The sequence below is a fragment of the Seriola dumerili genome, unplaced genomic scaffold (genome assembly GCF_002260705.1).
Source record: "Seriola dumerili isolate Sdu_G_001 unplaced genomic scaffold, Sdu_1.0 BDQW01000003.1, whole genome shotgun sequence".
NCBI classification, from domain to species: Eukaryota; Metazoa; Chordata; class Actinopteri; order Carangiformes; family Carangidae; genus Seriola; species Seriola dumerili.
The window spans coordinates 6,168,861-6,189,867 of NW_019174258.1; the positions used below are offsets into that span (position 1 = coordinate 6,168,861).

General features: G+C 40.9%; 1 protein-coding gene across 1 annotated transcript in view; it reads left to right on the forward strand.

The window, feature by feature from the left end:
- Positions 1-5,093: 5,093 nt before the first annotated feature.
- Positions 5,094-21,007, forward strand: part of LOC111218754 (talin-2) — a 50,973-nt gene continuing 35,059 nt past the window's right edge. Inside the window, exons 1-17 of the mRNA XM_022741203.1 lie at positions 5,094-5,229; positions 5,847-5,944; positions 7,040-7,169; positions 7,644-7,796; positions 9,089-9,231; positions 9,710-9,837; positions 10,108-10,171; positions 10,279-10,383; positions 13,196-13,351; positions 14,337-14,438; positions 15,269-15,345; positions 16,469-16,649; positions 16,916-17,029; positions 17,215-17,323; positions 17,963-18,171; positions 19,297-19,395; positions 20,108-20,275. Coding sequence (XP_022596924.1) covers positions 5,094-5,229; positions 5,847-5,944; positions 7,040-7,169; positions 7,644-7,796; positions 9,089-9,231; positions 9,710-9,837; positions 10,108-10,171; positions 10,279-10,383; positions 13,196-13,351; positions 14,337-14,438; positions 15,269-15,345; positions 16,469-16,649; positions 16,916-17,029; positions 17,215-17,323; positions 17,963-18,171; positions 19,297-19,395; positions 20,108-20,275 — 2,172 coding nt within the window. The remainder of the gene's footprint in view (positions 5,230-5,846; positions 5,945-7,039; positions 7,170-7,643; positions 7,797-9,088; positions 9,232-9,709; positions 9,838-10,107; positions 10,172-10,278; positions 10,384-13,195; positions 13,352-14,336; positions 14,439-15,268; positions 15,346-16,468; positions 16,650-16,915; positions 17,030-17,214; positions 17,324-17,962; positions 18,172-19,296; positions 19,396-20,107; positions 20,276-21,007) is intronic.

Consider the following 21,007-nt stretch of genomic DNA (forward strand, 5'->3'; position numbering starts at 1 on the left):
GTGTTGGCTGGTCGGTCCGTCTGCCACTTTGATCCAGACTGAAATATCTCAGCAATTGGATTGATTGCCAGGAAAGTCTGTACAGACAGTAATGGCTCCCAGACAGTGAGCCTTAATGACATTAATGATCCTCTGACTTCTCCTCTAATGCCACCAATAGATTCACATTAGTCACTTTAAGGTGAAATATGTCAACGACCAGTGGATGGATTGCCATAAAATTTCCATTACTTTGGGGATGTCTTAACTTTTCCTCAAGCGCCACCATCGGGTCAAAAACTTTGGTTTATGATCAAATATCTGCACAATAAATGACATTCCCATCAGCCTTAGCTGCACTTTGTGTTAAGGGCTAATTGGCAAATGTTAGTATGCTAACACACTAAACTAAGATGGTTAACATGTACCTGCTAAATAGCAGCATGTAAGCATTGTTATTTTGATATTAGCATTTTACCTTTATTAATCATAAATAATTGATCACAGATATGTGCTTATGTTTTACACATTTGGCACTTTTTTTTTTACCCAAAACATTTGGGTTAAATGTTTCTAAATGGAGAGAGCTGTCTGTTAATTTGCATTAGGTCCATACATGATTATTAAGGTGTGTTTGTTAGTGCTGTATGCACACTAGAACCATATTCCCACACTGGATTTGGTAGCAGCCTAATGAGTTGGTTGTACTCAAGTGTTTCAATGACCTTACAATCTTATTTGATCTCAGTAAATCCTTTCTCATTGCAGGGCAGGGAAAATGTATGATAGGATGCTTTAGTGGTATAATTCAGCTTGGATGGAGACTCTGCTTTGTCTTGATGGAGGATGAAGAAGAGATTTACCTTCAAAAGGTAAAGAAAAGTTTGACGTCAAACAAGCTGAAAATTTTTTTGAACTGCGTTGTTTGTGTGTGGTGAAAGAAATTATATTTCAGAGGATCCACATCTTACAAAGGCTCAGCAGGGTTTAAGGAAGAATAAATGAACCAAGCTGTGTGACATAACCAATAACAAAGAGGATTTTGTGTGAGCTGATTAAGTTTTTTTTCTTTAAAGGTTGGCCCTCAGTTTTTACACCTGCATAATCATGAATTTCCCTTGGGTGTTTCTCTCTGGACTCCTTGCAAAAGGATGGATGTGTTGGACAGTGGAGATAACAATTTCCTTGGTCAAAGGAAATCTGGAATCTTGGTGAATCTGGAAATAAGTGTGTGTGTCCAGATTATGACGATGAGAGTTACCATGTAAATTGCGGCAATTGGACACTAAGGGGATTTAAAGAGTCGCTTAACAGCAGGCTTAAAAGCAGAGTCTCGCTGCCCTCTCTGTTTGACCTCCTTGCCAGCAACAGCGGTGGGTGTGGTTAGAAACGTGTGCTCTGTTGCACCTGCAACCACACCCAACATCACAGAGTCCTACCTTGTGTCTCTCTTCGCGTACCATCACAGTTTAAAAACTTCAGATCTGGAGTTATTCACTGTCGAACACACAAATCCAAGCCATTAAAAAATAAAGCAACACTGACACAGGTCAGAATTAAGGACTAGCACACTCTGCAGAGCAGTACAGTTTCCTTTTCCTTTTATCGCTTGGTTGTAAATATTGTAAATTGTGTCATTCAAAAGACTGGTGAAGAAGGGTGACAGAAACATCATTCAAAGAAACCAGTGTAAACAATGACAGAGAGCTTGTACGTGTTGGTCTTGCTCAGCAACATGCTCTTATGTAGCAGATATTAAAGCTGCACTGTCAACTGTACCACCTGTTGATCTCATTCTTATTATTTTCAGTAAGCAGCTTACATGAATTAGATGGAGAGACATTGTCACAAGAAAAAAAAAAAAAAAAGTCAAAAATTCATTAAACTTGCACTGTAGACCCACTGGGTTCACGTTACAAATACAATTACAGTGAAATGAAAAGGCAGCTCAGGGGAGGGTGGATTGCAGCAAAGCTAGTCACGTTACCGATGTTGAACCATGATGAAACTTAATGTGAAAATCAATAAAAAGTGATTTCTGTGTTTGCAATTACGCAGCCATTACTGAGCTTTCTCTACAGTTCATACCTTGTCGTCCAGCTGAGCCTGCTGGTGGTTCCACTGATAACCATTTCATCGTATTATTAGTTTATCTTTCTCTGTCCTCATTGCTTCCCCTTATCTCCCTCCTTCTTCCTGCTGTTTGTCTGACCATTCTTCAGGCTTGTAGAGGCCAATGCCGAAGCGATTACAGTCGGAAAGAGGGAAACCACATTATTTCTGCGGTTTTGCTCAGTTTGTTGAAGCTAACAAACACCACCTAAAGGTAGAAACCAGACCACTGAGGCTCTGGTGTCTGATCGAATCAAGACGGATAAAGGGAGGGGGGAAAAGAAAAACTATAACCGTGACTCTGAAACAGATGCAGATGATTTGTGGATTCATACAATACAGAATTTGTAGTATTTCAAAAATGTGTTCACATACTTGTAAATCATCGTAAGGCCTGTCAGTGTTTCCACAAAGTCGCTTTTGTTGTTTCCTTTCAACGGATAAGCTTTTAGGGCTGGTGTTTGAAGGGCACCGCTGAGACTTTTGCCCGTCATGATCGCTCCGTTGAGAGAGAACTTTTCATTCTGGCAAATTCAGGATTTAACAGTACACAATCACTAGCATAACTGCTCGTATCTGTTTTAGGATGGTGTTTGCCCTTTAAGTTCTGTGAGGCTCTTGACAGTGTGAATTACAGCCAATTGCGAGGAAAGCGTTTGGCTTTGCTCCAGCCTCTATCAACAGGAGATCTGTGGAAGTGCTGGACTGATTGAGACAGAGCCCAGAGCAATAACTGAGAAATTTACAAGCTCCAATAAAAAGTAGTGCACCAGTGGAGACGGTTATTAAGCCCAAAAGAAGATCAGAAATTTATTTTTATGTACTCAGAGAAAAATGTTAATGTTTGGCTTTAGATGCATCTTTGAGAGGCGGCCTGAAATGTTCTTTTTGGTTTGTCGATATTGTATTTAAACAAGTGTGTTCCACAGTAGAGAAAAATGCCAAGCTCTTTTGGCAACCTAGTCATGCATCATTAAATAATGTCTACTTGTATGATTACCATGACTAGCTTCAGGGTACTGCAGAGGAGTGTCAACATGGTGCGCCAGACAAACACCTTCGCTCCTGCATGTGAACACATCTCACATAGGAACCAGATTCTGAACGTCTGAGTCAGGGTCAGAAGCCAGCCGAGCAGATGAGGGGCCGTCTGTGTACTTCAGCCATGGCCCGGGCTGACCTCTGACCTTTTGACCCCGGCACAGAGGAGGCCTGTGTTCCCAGACAGGAGGTGCCCTGTTGGGGAGGTCACAGCTCTCTTCTCCTTATTTTCCCTGTATTTAGTCTTTGTGAATCACAGCAGTGTTGAAACCAAGCTTCATATTCCAGCATTTTTTTTTAAATTTATATTTAAACCTGCGATAAGTGATTTTTCTCTGAGCAAAATGTGAACACAACATTAACATGGTATCACCTTTCAAGTTAATTGTGAACTTACACATCAGCAGTTAACTACAGACTGACATTAACATTTATTTGGAGTTGTATTTCAGGCCACCTGGTGATTGTAAGTACAGGATTCACTCTATTTTTGGTCTCTTCCAACTCTTTAGTAGCTAAATGCTCCACAGTGTTTGTTCACCAGCTGGTCTCTAACTGTGTCTGTCTACTGATTGGTGCTTGGTTGGTAGAGTACAGTGGGTTTTAAAGCTGTTTCACTAAAAACAGCTGCCTGCTACGGCGTGAAACGGCATTATAGGGGTGAGAGTGAACAAAAACAGTAAATTGTGGTCTGGACAGCTTAACAATCAGCTGAAACTCACTATAAAGCTCCATAAAGCCAAGGGGGAGCTGCAGATTCAGCTGATGATTCTGTGTAGGTTCATCACTCCCAATGTACCCTTTCAAATACTCATGCTGTTTTTCAAATTGTCATTATATGTTATAAAAATATTCATTACAGCCACCACTAATTATAGTTTTCAACCTATAATAAACAATTTTAGTGAAATTCAGAGTCTATGCAGTGATGTGATGTGTGTATTACGTAACCATGAACAGATGAAGTAGCAGGTTGACAGCTTTTTTTTTTTTTTCCCAGCATGTTCGGGATATTTTTGTGATTAACTTTAGGTGTGGTAAGAGAATATGGAGCGTGCTGTTAGTTGAACAGTGTAGGGCCCATGCTGACTTTATCTTGAGAATATAACAAGCCAGAAATTGCTTTGCTGCCTGTGTATATGTATGTGAGAATGATGAGGTTTGTTCAGCCTCTTGTTGATGTTTTTGTCACTGGTGAAGAAACAGATTATAGAAGTACAATGTTTAAACAGCGGCTTGTTTTCAGCAGCCTCATGAAAAAGATTGTGGAGAATTGCCTCTCCACTTCCAGTTGTTGTGGATTGCTTTGTTGCTTTATTTTTCCCCCTTTAAAGGCTTTTTCTCAGAATATTCAGAGACATTGTCTTTGTCTGGTCCAGCAGGGACCAGATGGGCCATTTTCAAAAAGTGATAAATTTGTTGTCGGCTCTTTTGTTTTATGGAGCATAACAATAGCCTCACTGTGCACAAATTAGCACTTTCTTCGCATTCATAAAATTTCATTGTTTATGACAGTGTGGGGAAAAGAAATTTTTCTTGTGTGTGTGTGTGTGTATGTAAGATAAAAGTGGTCTAAGGTTGTGCTTTTTCCAGTGGAGGAGTAAAAAAGATGTTATGTGTTTTATCACGCAGAGCAGTGATGCTTCAGTGGATTAATGTAACGTTTAGTATGTTCAAATTCAGAAATCTACAATTATCCCATTTGCCAGAGAAACGTGTAACAGGCTATGAGTTTAAAGTTCATGTGCCTTCGCTATAACAACAGAAAAGCCATTCTTCTCCTCCAACATCTGGCTCATTTATCACAGTCCATGAGTTTCATCACTGAGCTCAAGTTATGGACTTCCTGGACTCGTGCCATGCAATAAACTCTACCTCCTCTTTCTGTCCTTTTTTTTTTTTTTTTTTTTTTTTTTTTTGTGCAGGTGTATCCGCAGCCCCTGCCCACACTGCCTGCCAAGATGGTGGCGTTGTCACTGAAAATCTGCGTTCGCCAATGCAATGTCGTGAAAACGATGCAGTTTGAGCCCTCCACAGCCGTCTACGACGCCTGTAGGATCATCAGAGACAGAGTCCCAGAGGCTCAGACCGGACAGGGTGAGAATTATTTTTATTTTAAATGCACAGTAACAGGACACTGGATGGGATGGACTTTGACTGTTTTGGGAATAGAGTTGGTGGGGGGGCTCACAAACTGGTGCTGATGCTTTCAGCATCGGAATCAATCAAATCTGTGTGCAGACTTTTATTTTTAATTTGTCTTCGCTTATGCAACAACTTTTTTTAGGTCTTGTCATAACAGGTTCCTTTCTTTCTTTTCAGTCTTGTGTAACATGTAATATTGTGTGATAAGGTCAAGCCAGGACTAGACGACACAATATTTTTGTCTTTGGAATATAATATAATGGATATTTTTGCCATGACAACATCATCATTCCCCGTTTTTTTGCTTTCCCACATTTTACAAATGTGCACGATCGCTTGGTGCTCCTGTTGACCAACATCAACAAAACCCATTGTAAAGAGATGGTATAAAAAAACAAGAAAAAAAAACATTTTTGTCAGGATGTTGTGAGGCATCTCAGATGTTTCAGCGGTTGCCCTCCACTACGCCACTACACAGGAGCTGATATTTTGTAGTCTGATCCTGGCATAAGGAATCATTTTCACCACAATAGTCTTTTAAATGCTGATATCTCTCCTCACTGCTCCAGCTTCAGACTACGGTCTGTTTCTGTCTGATGAAGACCCCAGGAAAGGCATCTGGCTGGAGTCTGGAAGGACACTGGACTACTACATGCTCCGCAATGGGGTAAATATATCAACTTGTTTTAACCCACACACTCAAACAAGCTCTGAATGACTGTTACCATGGAGGGATTGTTTACCTTGAGCTGTGTGTGGCAAAAGTTAAACACACACAGACTTACCTTGGGAGCAATGTGTGACTGAAACCCTGGAGAACAACATTGACCTGGACAAACTCAACAATAGCACACAGTGGAACTCATTGTACCATCCTGAAAACACACACACAAACTCTCCTCATGTCCTAAACCCACTTGGATTTACATTCAGTTGGTGTTGTATTAACCTCTTAACTTGTTGATGTTTGAATCCTGATGCTCTAATTGCAAACTGCTGAGGTCTAATACTATATAATGATCTTTGTTTGAATAGTTCACAAAGTGCTTTTATAGTGGAGGAAATTAAAACAGTTCATTTCAATTAAAAATACTTTACTAATCCACCAAAAGACAATTAAAACAAAGCCGTTTTGGAAACAACTGGGAACAAAGATGATGTACAATATAATTCAGACGCAAATTGTACAGGAGCAAAAGAAAAAACAGTAAAGTAGAACGAGAAAATAAAAGCTCAGGATAAAATTGGATATCAAGAAAATGGGAAACATCAAAGGGAGCTTTCAAAAGTGAGTTTAAAGAATGTGCCCCAGCCAGCTGTAGATCCGCTGCCAGCTTGTTTTAAAGTCTCTGATCCCTGCTGCCAAAGGCCCAACCGACTCTGGCTCTCTACGTATCCATGTAGCTCTCTGGTTTTTGGTTTTGCAGCTCTAAATGGTTTCTCGTCTTCAAATCTACCAAAGGCAACCCAGGTAGAAGGCATGACTGTGACCAATTATTCTGAACCAAATCTCTCCTCATTGTTGTGATTGGAAGGGAGCAGCGGACTGTGATAGGCAGCCGTTAAATAAGGTTTTCTGGCCTATATTCTCCCCTCGCTCCACGCAACCTGGATACATTTGATCATTTTTTTCAGTGGGTACTTACAGCCCCTCTCTTTCTCTCTCTCCCCATCTCTCTCACATTTTCTCCTACATTTAATACTTGCATTCCTTTCTTATTGACTCTCTTTTTTTGTTCTTTTTTCTGTTGTCTTTGAGCAGGATATCCTTGAATATAAGAAGAAGCAGAGGCCCCAGAAAATCAAAATGTTGGATGGGGCCGTTAAAACCATCATGGTGGACGATTCCAAAACAGTGGGAGAGCTGCTTGTGACTATATGCAGTAGAATAGGTACATACTTTCTTTTACTAGCCCTTATCTCATTCTGTGCCTTTTTTCCCCCACATTTGCTATATCAGTTTTATCTCATTTGCTCTTTATTGGTAATTAAACATCCATACATTAAAAATCTGTGTCCCAATATTTAAAAAACATCTTTGAATCAGATCATACTAAATTTCATTTCTGATCTATGGCCCCTGGTTCACCAGCTGGAATTTCTTCTTAGCAAATGTTGAATTTTTTTCAAAGTGTCTTTCCAGTCCAGTCTGCTCAGGAAGCATGCTGCCACTATGACTGGGAAATATATATAATCTAAATACATCAAATTAATGATTTTTATTGCTTTTGTTTGTCCACAAACACTTTTGAAACACACACAGAGATGATCATAAAACATTAAGAAAATAATCATTAAATGTAAAATTAAACATGAGTCCATGATGACAATGACAGGGATACTTTTTTCCCCCTATTTGATTCCAGGTATCACCAACTATGAAGAATACTCTCTGATCCAGGAGATAGTAGAGGAGAAGAAGGAGGATGGGATGGGTACGCTGAAGAAAGACAGGACATTGCTGCGAGACGAGAGGAAGATGGAGAAGCTGAAAGCCAAACTACACACAGATGATGACTGTGAGAACAGTAGAATTGCATTTGACTTGTTGGTGTAGTTGACAGCGGTCATCTGTTACCTATTGAAGCTCATCACACAGTGGCCATGTTGCGCCCGTCTTAACAGCTACCTGTAATATCTACCATCTTTCACTGGGAGAAGTACATCTACAACTTATGATCCCAGGTCAGATTGTGCCTTTTCCATCCCATCTTGCATTCATTCCCACTCAGCTAAATCCCACCTTAAATTTAATTGGACGCTGGATGAACTACAGATTTTAAGAACAAGAAGCATTTTTGACAGTTAAGGTTGTGAGAGCGCGTTTCCTTTGATCAATCTGCAGACTGGAGCCCGGTTTGACAATTTCAATTTATTAGACACAATTTAGAAAGACACCTGTCCACATAGCATTACATACTTCACAGTGATGTTAGATCACAAGACCTTTGAGATTATTATGTTGGAGCCTAGATTCAGAAAGCATATGAACAAGCATATGAAGTTTTTAAAATGTTTGAGCTGCTTGTTTGGACAAACTCGCCCAGGTAAAAAGAGCCTTGGTCATAGAGCTGACAAAAAGTCAATGGACATTTAAAAGGTCCTATATGTTTTTGCTATTGCTATGTAGCCAGCATTAGCGGTCTAAAAGAAATGTTGCAAGTTCAGCATCAAACTTCATTCCTTTGTCTCCACTGGTGGAAAGTAACGCCAATGTCAACTCCTGTTTTGCTTCTATTTCTATCAATTCTTCTCTTCTACTGAAATGAGCATGCTAACCAGCTAGCTCCAGCCCGGTCGGCTCGTCTCATCACTGTCTGATACTGAGTCACTGTAGCGTCCAGTCTGCCCTCAGTTCAGCATGTGAGGATGAAGAAGCAGCACTGATCAGACGGTCCATTCTAGCCTCTTGTCTTTTAAGAACAACGATGGCTGAAACATTTGGCAAGCGACCATTATCAACTCCACCACCACCAGCAGCTCCTGGCAAGAAACCATGTTCGGCAGCAGAGAAAACTTACATACTATATTACCTTTAACAGAGCTTCAGAGTTCCTTGGGGAAGATGGAAAAAACTTTGAACAAAGAGAAAAACAGGGTTCACTCCCATCAGTCAGACATTATGGTAGAGTGGTGAGAGAGAAGCACCTGAGTAAAAGTATAGTTTTTACCTCCAAGCTGGTAATAAATTAGGACTTTTAGAAATGGCTGACTCTAGCCAAGCAGGGTAATGCTCAAGATCTTACATATCTAACAAATAACCACAGATACATTTATCTCTGATCCCTGTGACTGGGTTTTGTGTTTACAGTGAACTGGCTTGACCACAGCAGAACATTCAGAGAGCAGGGCGTGGACGAGAACGAGACGCTTTTGCTCAGACGCAAGTTCTTCTACTCGGACCAGAATGTGGACTCCCGGGACCCGGTCCAACTCAATCTGCTTTACGTACAGGTCTGACCCTCTCTACTGTTTTTTTATGCCTCCCTCTACATGTTTGTTTTCTCTGTAAGCTGTCATAGAAGTTGCTCTTTATTCACTTCCCAGTAAAACCAGTTAGTGATTGCTGAAGCAGCAACATGCCAGTCTCAAGTACAGAGGCTCTCCGGTGCAGTTTTTGTGCCTCAAGCTAAACCAGACATTCTTAATGGAGTCGACAGCACATCATCGCTCCAACTAGTTCAGACATACATAGGACTGAGGTTTCCCCTGGCCCCCTCAGAAGAGAGTGTACCTACAAACCAGAAGATAGACTGAACCATCCATTTCTTCATCATCGCCTAATGGTGACAAGCAGCTACAAAAATGTGCAGTGACAGATGACTTTTGGATAAATAAAGAAAGGTGTGACTCTGAAGCCATAGTATAAGGCTTCTGAAGTTCAGTTTCTTTTACCTTTACCCAATTAATTAGAGTTTGTTTTGTCTTTCAGGCTCGAGATGATATCTTAAACGGTTCTCACCCCGTATCATTTGACAAGGCCTGTGAGTTTGGAGGCATTCAGACCCAGATTCAGTTTGGACCTCACATAGAGCATAAACACAAACCTGGATTCTTAGAGTAAGTGTGTATCCACAAAGGAGATTTCCCAGTGGTTAAGATTCCTCCATATAAGGTGTTATGACTCATTTGATTTGAATAAAGTTGAATAACTCGACCTTTCTTGAAGTACTAATAGAAACATTTGTCTTCATTTTATAAATCCAGCATTGGGAGTTTATGTAATTGATCATTTTTTGTTTGAAGTTTAAGGCTGTAGCAGAAAAGATTATGACTTGTAACTTGTGTATAAATTTTTTCAGCTTCTCCTGTGTTTAATTTCTCTCTTAGTCTGAAGGAGTTTCTACCCAAAGAATACATAAAGCAGAGAGGAGCTGAGAAGAAAATCTTCCAGGTGTGGTCACATTGTTCTCTTGATAAAGGCACAATTTCATTTCATTTGTGCACCAATTGTTCAGATGCTCAATATATGTTATCATTTCTGTATAACCTAACCTACAGGAACACAAGAACTGTGGAGAAATGACAGAGATTGAAGCAAAAGTGAAATATGTCAAACTGGCACGGTCTCTGCGGACATATGGCGTCTCCTTCTTCCTGGTTAAGGTAAGTTGAAATTTCATAGATTTATCTCTATGCTTTTACAAAAATACAACATTTTAATGAAGCACCACTGCACCATATTATTCAAATAGAAGATCATTCACTCTCATAAAGTGAAAAACTTGCCTGAAGACCCGTGCCTTTTTTAAATAAATTTTGTTAAAAAAAAAAAAAAAAACGGCGAAGCAGATTTTGGAATTAGTTGAAATGTAGTCTGAGCCTTTTATCTCCTGAGTGTGAAATCTGCTCTGTGGGCTCGCTGTTAACTGGATCAAGAGGTTGAAGGCTCTACCCAGCAGGTGAGGAAATGGTTTGTATCCACCTGAACTTTCAAAGCTTCTCGTGTTCTTTTGTTATACAAATTATGCTTTTGCCATGGTCTTGAAAGTAGACCATTTTCATTATTGGCAATTGTAACAAATTCCAATCCTTTTAGATTAAACTGAGTTGAAAAATTCAAATCTTAATTATTTGTTATAATAAAATATTAACTAATAACTTATAAGCATTTGATTAGCAAAGGTTTTACCAGATCTGATATAATGAATCAAACAGGAGTCATTAAAAACAGGCAGTGACGAACACTACAACACCATGGTTTGAAATAATACAACGCACAGTATAGCTTCATCAGTGATGATTGTTGATGCTGAAAAAGCATTTGATCCTCTGTAGAGCGGCCTCTACAGTGACCTGTAAAATTGTTATATAAATATCCTACAGCTAAAGTTTATACTAATAATTTACTGTCTGGATAATTTACATCAGAGAGGGGGACTAGACAGGGGTGTCCACATCCCCCACTCCTTTTCGTCCTTGTAATAGAACTGCGGGCAGAGAAAATCAGTTACAGGTGTCAGTTTAAGTAAACAACAATATAAACTTAATTATTTGCAGATGATCTTTTGATGTACTTGACTAACTTTGAAAAAATCTATACCTCTCTTGGTTTCAAATTATGTCTAAACATTCAATGCTATCAGGTTATAAAATCAATATGAGAAAAACTAGCAGGTAGGCAAGAAAAACAACACAGAAAAACTCAAATCCAACCTTTTACAAATTGTTTTGATACATCAAATAATTCATTTCTCTCTACAAATGTCGAAACATAGAAACAGACGAATGTATACAAAGGAAGTGGAACCCTCTGGGATTTGCGTGCCGTACATTTTCCTTCATACGTCTCTTACATCTCTGTCTCACTTTCTCACTAACACACACATACAAACACGCAGCTGCAGCAGCTCGTCCGCAGGGAATTCAGCGTGCTCCTGGATGGAAACCAAACGTTGTCTGTGCAGCCGAGTGTGGCACTGAGATTATTTCAGAGCAAGTGGGGAGGAAGTGGAGTGAATGAGGGAGACTGGGAGGCATCTCACAGGCAAACCTGGGACAAATAAGTCCCAACTGCCAGCAGATGCAGGCTGATAGGAGCAATTTGCTGATTGCTAGTTGTAGTACCTGTGGAGCTGCTATGACAAAAGTGACACTCTTTTTTTATTTTCCCTCACATCATCTGTCGCACAGACGACATCCTGCATAAAGACATGGGAAACTTCCCTGTCAGCATCGATAAATTGCTTTCCACTTGTCACCATTTCTGAATTTGTGGCTGAGCTCTTAGAAGAGAGCAGAAAATGAGATCATTTCTGGTAATTGCTAGAAAAAAAAATAAAGTCACTTGCTGCTGTTATTGACTCTCTGCCAGACAGTTCCTGGCTTCAGGAGCTTTCAGCACCAGAGGATAAGAGCAAACATGAAGTCTAAAAAAATAAAAACTTGATTAAATTGTAGCTCACCTTGTCAAGTCTTCATTTGCACTTGTTTGCACATTTCCCAATTCTGTTAGTCCACAGTGTACTCCGCCTCTTATTCCTCACACAAATCCTCCCACTTCTGCGCCTTGGATCCGTGTTCCCCTTGATCAGTTTGACATCTTATCTGCTCACCTTTGTCCACCTTACCCAGTGGAGCAGAAGCATCTTAAAAATAACCCTGGAAAAAAAAATTCAGCCTATAGTCACTAACCCATAACCCCTGGAGGCCCCAGAGAGTTTACAGGCCTTCCAGGACTTTTTCACAACTCACCTCTTTGCCCTCACGTCACAGCCCATCACGTTCTGTCCATCTGCTCCCCGACTGCTGCTCCTGAAGAAACGTTTGCTCTTGCCATGAAAGGGAGAAGGGAAAGGAAAGTCCTCTGTGTGCTGGCTCAGAGAGCAGCTTGAGTATGGAGAGGTATAGTGAATACAGGGGGAGGTTGAGAGTTGTTGACAGGCAGATAAAGACATGGTTAAGACATTATCAGACATTTTAATTACTTACTAAGAAAAGTTTTTTTTGTTTGTTTTTTTTTTGTTACTGGTTAGACAGATGAATACCCATCATGGCAGATCAGTGTGACAGCAAAATTAGAGTTTCATGCTGTGAGGCCGATATGAATTTGAATTTTTCTTTAATGCCTTTGATTCCAGTAAAACCCTCAGCAGGCAGAGGAATATGAAAATTCAAGAAAATAAATATGGGCAGAATTGTTCACTGAAAGGACTAAAAGTGACATTGAAAATGGTTTGTTTGCATCATGAGTTCAGCGTCTTTTGGGTCGATCATCTGTTTTAATTTATTCATTCTACCTTTATTTATACAATGTGGTCTAATGAGGTAAGTTTTGCTCAAGGGCCCTGCAGAGAGAAAGATACTATACAGTATGTTGTAGATATAAATCAAGACGGGACAATCGTACAATGGGTATATATTCGATACCCCGTTTGGCAACCAATCATCTAGACTAATGAGGACCTTTGACTTTCAGGAAAAGATGAAGAGTAAGAACAAGCTGGTGCCGCGGCTCCTGGGAATCACCAAAGAGTCTGTGATGAGAGTGGACGAGAAGACCAAAGATGTCGTTCAGGAGTGGCCACTTACTACTGTGAAGAGGTGGGCAGCGTCGCCCAAGAGCTTCACCCTGGTAAGACACACACACACACCCACACACACACACACACACACACACTCTACATTCACAGCAGAGACAGAAAACCTGCCACAGCTGACTAGACGATGATAACCCCGGTTGTGTATATTAATTTTTCTATTTTGGCACTGCTGGCTTAGTCATTGCCATCGCATCTTCTCATTCAGCTCACACTGAGCACAATATCACCAGTAGAAAATGAGTACGACAGGCTCACAGTAAACCCAACTGTTCCTGCAGTGGCCATAAAACAATCACTCTAGTGCTCAGTCTGTCTGTCCTTTCATTCCCTCCTGCACTTCGGTTATTGAATAGACTCTTTTGTCTTCCTTGTCAATATCTCACCTTTGTGTCAGCACCCAGTCAATAAGCAACATGGATTTAATCTTGCAGATCTGGTAGACTCACTGTCTCGAGTAAATTAACACGGCCTCTGTTTCTCGCTGTTAATTTAGCAGAGTGCCTCCCAGGGTTTGAGGTCTGATTTGTCATTCACATGTTGAAGCAGTTGTATATTTTGCTGGGCTGCAGGTTTTGATCAGGTGGAAGGTGGTGGACGGTGATTAACATCTCAAATGTGCCGATGTCAAAGGCATAGCCTCTCCGTGTCTCACTGTTTTGTTGTATATAAGATAAACTGTGTATACAACTGGAAAACATTGCAAAGTTGTGCTGGAAAAAAAGTTAATTTCTGAGATGGTTCTTGGGTTAATCTGACTGTGTGTATGTTGCAGCAGCTTGCTGTCACCCAGCACAATGTGTAGCACTGAAACTAGCTGGCTCCATGGATTCACATTAATCCTCATAGTAAATCCTCAGCCTGTGTACAGCACAAGCACTGCAGTGGTTACTTTCCTTACAGTCCTCTATGAAATGCATCTTTAAGATTGTGTGTGTGTGTCTGTGTGTGTGTGTGTGTGTGTGTGTGTCTGTGTGTGTGTGTGTCTGTGTGTGTGTGTGTGTGTGTGTGTGTGTGTAGGACTTTGGGGAGTATCAGGAGAGCTACTACTCTGTGCAGACCACTGAAGGGGAGCAGATCTCCCAGCTCATTGCCGGCTACATCGATATCATCCTCAAAAAGGTGAGACATCTATCTGTGGAGACGCAGATGAATGGTAATGAATCGGTATCGTCCTGCGGCAGAGAGAGACAGTCTCACATCTGTTGATGCTTGATGTGCTCAGGCTACGTCTCATACAGCTGCAGTGAAATAAAAAGAAGCCCAGGGGAGCTGGGCTCATGTAGCACAGGTACTGAACACTGTAAGAACTCTCAATCAGCTGACCTTTTATCATTAACTACCACCTTCAGAAGCAAAAAAAAAACCTTGTTCAATCATGGGTTCAAGTGACCTAAAATTATGAGTGGAATTAGTGTAAGCTTATTAGTGTTCAGTACTTCACTGCACACGCATCATATTTGAGTCTCACTTCTGTATTTCCTAGGTTAAGAAAGCAGATGAAAAACTTAACACCTAAGCCCAATGCTTTAAGAAAACAGAAGAAAGCAGAAAAATATTTACCTGTACACTTGAATGAGTGACAATGGTTTGTCAAAGGGTAAAACAACTCCAACAAAAGGGGAAATCCCACACAACATCTTGCTGTCTGCTGGTAGGTAGTTAGTTCATATTTACTGTACGTCATATGACGTTTCAGGAGGCCGTCACAGTCTCAATAACCTTCATCTGGGAGGTCCTGAACCTAAAAATAGGACCAAAAATTTGTCAATATGATACAATGGAATATGGAATATGATTTCCTGCTTCCCTGGACCCAGGTTTTCTTTTTCTTTTCTTTTTTTGAGACTAACAACCCATTTAACAAAGATTTAGCAACTGGGAAGCTTCTTTAAACTCCCACTTGGCTCCTTTTTAAACAAACATTTGGTGTGTTTTTCTCTCTCACGCAGAAGCAAAGCAAGGACCGTTTTGGATTAGAAGGTGATGAAGAGTCAACCATGCTCGAGGAATCCGTATCCCCGAAAAAGTATGTGAATTAGTGTAGCAAAAAAAGCACTGTTACTCTCTTCTTCTTGTCACAGTTGCAGACAGTTAGAAATAGAGCCACAGGATGTCAAACTTGTAGTTCTATAGATTAATCGCATATGATCCCCGCAGTGCTTTACTGTGTTCTAGTCCAGTATAAACTGTGGTATGATGATGGTTCCTCCATCAGCACGGAAGCGGCGCACAGAGTTATTGCATATTATTCTAACAGAACACAATATCAGACAGGGTCCTTTTTCAATTTCCGTCTCACTACTGCCCTCCACCACAGCTCACACATCCATCCTCAGGACCTCATTTCAACACATGAGCACTTCCTTAGCTGGACTTTATCCTGAGAGATAATCATTATGTGAGGAGATTTTGCTGCACCGGACGAGAGAAGCCTCTATCAGAACATTTCCTGTGTATTAGCTCATTTATCCACAGTGGACTCTCAGTGTGTAACTAAAGCCATTTTTCCTGTCGAGCTTCAATTGATATTGCTTTCGTGCTTTCAACTGAGAGAGTATTTGCTGCAATTGTTGTTGTATTTTTCCCCCTTTGCTTTTATCTGTGCTTGTGCGCAGTGCCGAAGGCAAAAGTCTTTAATACTGCAAACACATAGCAAGCCAAACTCTGGAAGGCCTTATCTGAGGAAAAAACAAAACAAAGCTTTGTATTCCAGAAGTACTCAGTGGGAAGACTCAGCAGTGTCAGTCCCACTGTCACAAATGCACACAACCGCACTGCCGAGTGTTAAATTTCTCCCGTGAATAAACTCACACACAGAGCTAACAAGCAGAAACATGCTCTTTTTGTCTTTTTCATCGTGGCTGTTTTCCCTCTTTATGTTCTTGTCTGTAATATGTATAACAACAACACAGAGGTTTTTGCACTGATATTTGGCTTCTTCTCCATTAGTAAACCATTCAGCTGATGTGTGAGTGTGTATGTGCGTGTACATCACGTTCATGTATGTATTTTGAAGTAAGCACTTTGTTTCTTTAATAGAATTATTTCTTAGAACTTGTCAGAACTACTGTTGGCACCACAGACATAGTGACTATCCTTAAACATTCACAGATACGATATTAACTGTGTGACTGTCGGCGTTCCCACAGGTCCACCATCCTTCAGCAGCAGTTTAACCGTGTGGGCCGGGTGGAGCACGGCTCAGTGGCGCTGCCAGGTGTGATCCGCTCCGGCTCTATTGGCACAGAGTCGCTCAGCATGGGCACCATGCCATCTGCTCAACAACAGATCACAATGGGTCAGATGCACCGTGGACACATGCCACCACTGGTAAGACCAGTACAGCAGAAAGGCTCTCAGTATGACGTCTTTGTATTTTAAATTCAATGCTGAGCTCCTGTGAAAGTTATTGTTTGTTTTATGTGGTAACAGAGGACGGACGTGTCATCGTCCTCCACTGTGTCACGTTTTTTCCCATCCTTGTGGCTGGCTTCTACAAATGGGGGGGTGGCAATCATGTGATCACTTTATTTAAAAAATCATTCCAGGCTGCTTCCTGTAAGACACTCAATCTGTTTATTTCCCTGTGTATTTAGAGCTCAGCCCAGCAGGCTCTGATGGGAACCATCAACACCAGTATGCAAGCTGTGCAGAAAGCCCAGATCGACCTGGGAGAGGTTGACGATCTGCCACCATTGGGACAGGACATGGTGCGTTAAACTGCACATTTACACTCAGTAGAAAACCTTCATACATGTGTACTGTATGCACTTGCTATGGTAATAAAACATCTTAAATTCAGGTGTCCATTTATGATTTCCGCCAGAAAAAATAACTGATACCCATGTTTTAACTGCATTCATACAATGTGATCTCCCTCTGATTGTGTACCCAGGCATCCAAGGTGTGGATCCAGAACAAGATGGATGAATCAAAACATGAGATCCACTCCCAGGTCGACGCCATCACTGCAGGAACGGCCTCTGTGGTCAACCTCACAGCTGGTGAGTGGCGCTGGCATGACTCAGCAGGATGTATTCTTCTTTGGGGCAGGAATCGGCAAGGATGTGATTTATTGCCAACTAAATAATTGGCATAATTTATCTTAAGCTTTACAGTAGAGCAAGGCTACGTTATTCATTGTTGCATGTTAACATTCATTGGAAATTAATCCAAGTATTTTTAGGAATCCTTAACGAAGCCATAGAAAATGTTGAGACTTGCGCCCACAGTTTTACAAGTGAATTTTAGGGGTGCTATTTTGTTCAGAGGTAAATTAACTTTTCCATCAGTCTGGTGCTCCTTAACATCACTATAGAATCTGTATAAAGTCTTATAGCTTCCTCATCCCTGGTGTGTTTTGGTGAATATAGAGTGACGGTGTCTATTGACTCGGTGCCATTTTGAACCATTCCAAGTTAAACTCCAGCCAGTTTATTGGTTTTTCAGTTTGTGCTTTAGACCAATAGCAATTTGACCCCAGCAATTTTTCCCTGCTTATTTCTTTCATGCTTTAATGGACGTGTGTTGGTTAAAGGCAGATATAAGAGTCACTGGAGAGCAGTTGGTTTGGATTTTGTTTTAGTCACTTCTCTGTGACTCTTATTTCTCTGGTGACCTCTCTCATTCTGTCCCATCTTCAGGCGATCCAACTGACACCGACTACACAGCAGTGGGCTGCGCCATCACCACCATCTCTTCCAACCTGACTGAAATGTCAAAGGGCGTGAAACTGCTGGCTGCGCTGATGGAGGATGACGTGGGAGGAGGTAACGACCTGATGAAGGCCGCCAGGACGCTCGCAGGGGCCGTGTCTGACCTGCTGAAGGCCGTGGAGCCGGCCTCTGGAGAGGTGAGCAAAGGAACCTCAAACCCTGAGACAATGATAACAAGCTTGATCAAAGGATATCAAATTCAACTACTCGTCTCTTTCTATACGGATCAGTTTAATATTACATCTATTTGTATAAAAATATTGTCAGTTTCTCCTAATTTTGCTCCTGAAAATGGCACTTTGGAATTTTCTTTCCACCCTTTCCCTCTGTCCAGCCACTGTATATCTGATATCCTGAAGCCCAACACAGCCAATAAAGTATGACAGACATAATGGGAGATTGTGTAGTTATTGTTGTGTTACTTGAAATGCCACATTGTGTGCGTACTCTGCCGTCTGAACTGACAGCCTAAAAAGTTAATTAAATTTCCCACAGAGGAGCTCTTCCCGGAGACAATGTATCGTCTCATAATAATACAACATCTCTCCTGCTCCTCCAAATCACACCTAATTATATCGGCGTCCTCTGCTGCTGGCCGCCTCCAGCTAACTGAATTGTTCTGGTCAGTCTGAATAAAGACCTCAGGCTGGAGCTGATTGGCAGATTTTTACTGTAGCTTCAAAATACTGCCAAGGACAAGGCATCTGCTTGGGTTGCAGGACTGTAATGTTCTCACCTAGGTGTATTAGGAGCTTGCTTTTGTTGTGTGGTGGAAGAATCATTCAGAAGTTAATGTAGTGTACAGTGTTGGGCTGGTGATCTGCATAATGCACAGGTTTATCTAGCTGAGACACAACTCGGAGCTTGCACTTGTGAATTATGCATGGAGGATATTGGAAAGATAAAATGTGGCCTGTAGGTTAGTTAGGAAAAGAGATGGAGGCTGTTTTTAGAGTGTACTGTGTCCTGGTGTTGCTATTTGATGAACCACTTTGTGTTGAAATAACTAATAAGTCATTTTTCATTTCAGTATACTCCAAACTGTATGTTAACTACAGTCAGAGCTTTAAAACACACACCTTTCATCACAGTTATGAGTCTTGTATGACACACTAATGCTCGTAAACTACTGCCATATCTCAAGATACAGGATATGATGCCGTTTCCAGCCAGGCGTCTAAATGTAGTGTCACATTCTGATGGTCTCTCTCTCTCTCTCTCTCTGTGTGTGTGTGTGTGTGTGTGTGTGTGTGTGTGTGTAGCCCAGACAGACTGTGCTGACAGCAGCAGGCAGCATCGGCCAGGCCAGTGGAGACCTCCTGCGCCAGATTGGAGAGAGCGAGACAGATGAAAGGTTCCAGGTAACTCTGCACCCGGTCCATTCATCATTATCAGACAAAACTCAATGCTCAGGCTCTGCCTCTCAGTTAATCAAAACACACAGCAACCAGTGAAATGTGGAGGGAATCTGTTCAAGTTGTATCATAGTGATTTTTCATATAGAGACTTTTTTATATATATATATATATATATATATACAGTATATATATATTTTTATATATTTATATTTTATATATATATATTTTTTTTTTATAATTCAGCTATTCCAGCCATCTAGCTTTGTGTTTTGACAGTAGTTCAGTGATGATGAGCTGTACAGATGTGCAGTGGGTGAAAGTGTTTTTCTATAAGATTAGACTCTCCATGCATTCCTCCTTTCATTAGATTTATATGATTAAGTATATGTGTGTATTGTACAAATAAGCAAACACCATTTCCTTTCCTGGTCAAAATTAAATGAGATGGCAGTTTGATGTCATATTTCTGTGAAATTACCTTATGTCCTGCATCTGCTTTCTTTCAGCTCAATTACACACAATTACAGATATAATCCTATGGCACAGACTTGTATTGAACTATAAGTTTGCCTTTTTTTTCTGCAATATCCAGATGCCAGTGCCAGAATTGTTTTGTGAGAATCCGCTTGTTAATGTTACAGGACAGACCGTGCAGGTGTTTAAGTTGCTGATGATTGATCATGTTTAACCTCCTTCTGTGCCGCCTGTTGTGCAGGACGTCCTGATGAATTTGGCCAAAGCAGTGGCCAACGCTGCAGCGATGTTGGTGCTGAAGGCCAAGAACGTGGCCCAGGTTGCAGAGGACACAGTGCTTCAGAACCGGGTCATTGCTGCCGCCACCCAGTGTGCCCTGTCCACCTCCCAGCTGGTGGCGTGTGCCAAGGTACAACAGAGTGTCTGTAGGACATTTGTAAAAATGATCTGAATAAACCTGCCCGTCATGTCAGTGTTTGTATAATACGCATTCAATTACCAAAAAGGAAATTCAGTGGGTATTATGCAAATACTTGGAAATGATGCATGAGTGGTGTAGTGTTTTTCCATTTATGATGTCAGATCTGTCTCTGATTTGAACATTACACTTGCAGTGGTGTAAGGATGTCACTTGGGAAGCTATTGTTGAAGCTATTTGGTTGAGTACTTGACAATAATTTCCCAATTGCTGTTTCAGTCGTTCTCATAAGACTCTGCAGTGAGGTTTGGTAAACACACAATTATGTCCTCAAATATTTGAATCACCTACAGTTTATCTGCAGCTAAAAAAAAAAAAAAAAATCATTTTGGAGAATGAATATATCAGGATGCACCAAGGCACTGTTAAATACCCCGTGCCCTCATCATATTTGCGCACCCTTAATTGTACAACCCACATGTCTCTAATTAGTTTAAATGCTCTCATGGCTCCCAGTCTGAAGAGTTGCATTTACTAAACAAATCCTCACCTCTCTGCATGGCAGTGTGATGAGAACCATCTGCTGAATCCCTCTCAAATCTTCTCTCTTTCTTTCTCTCGTCTCTCTGTTTCGTCCGTTCTCTGTGAAATGTGATGATGAAAAGACTGTTTTAGCAGCGTGTTTATAACCAAGTGAATTATGTTTGTTGCTGTTTATTTTCT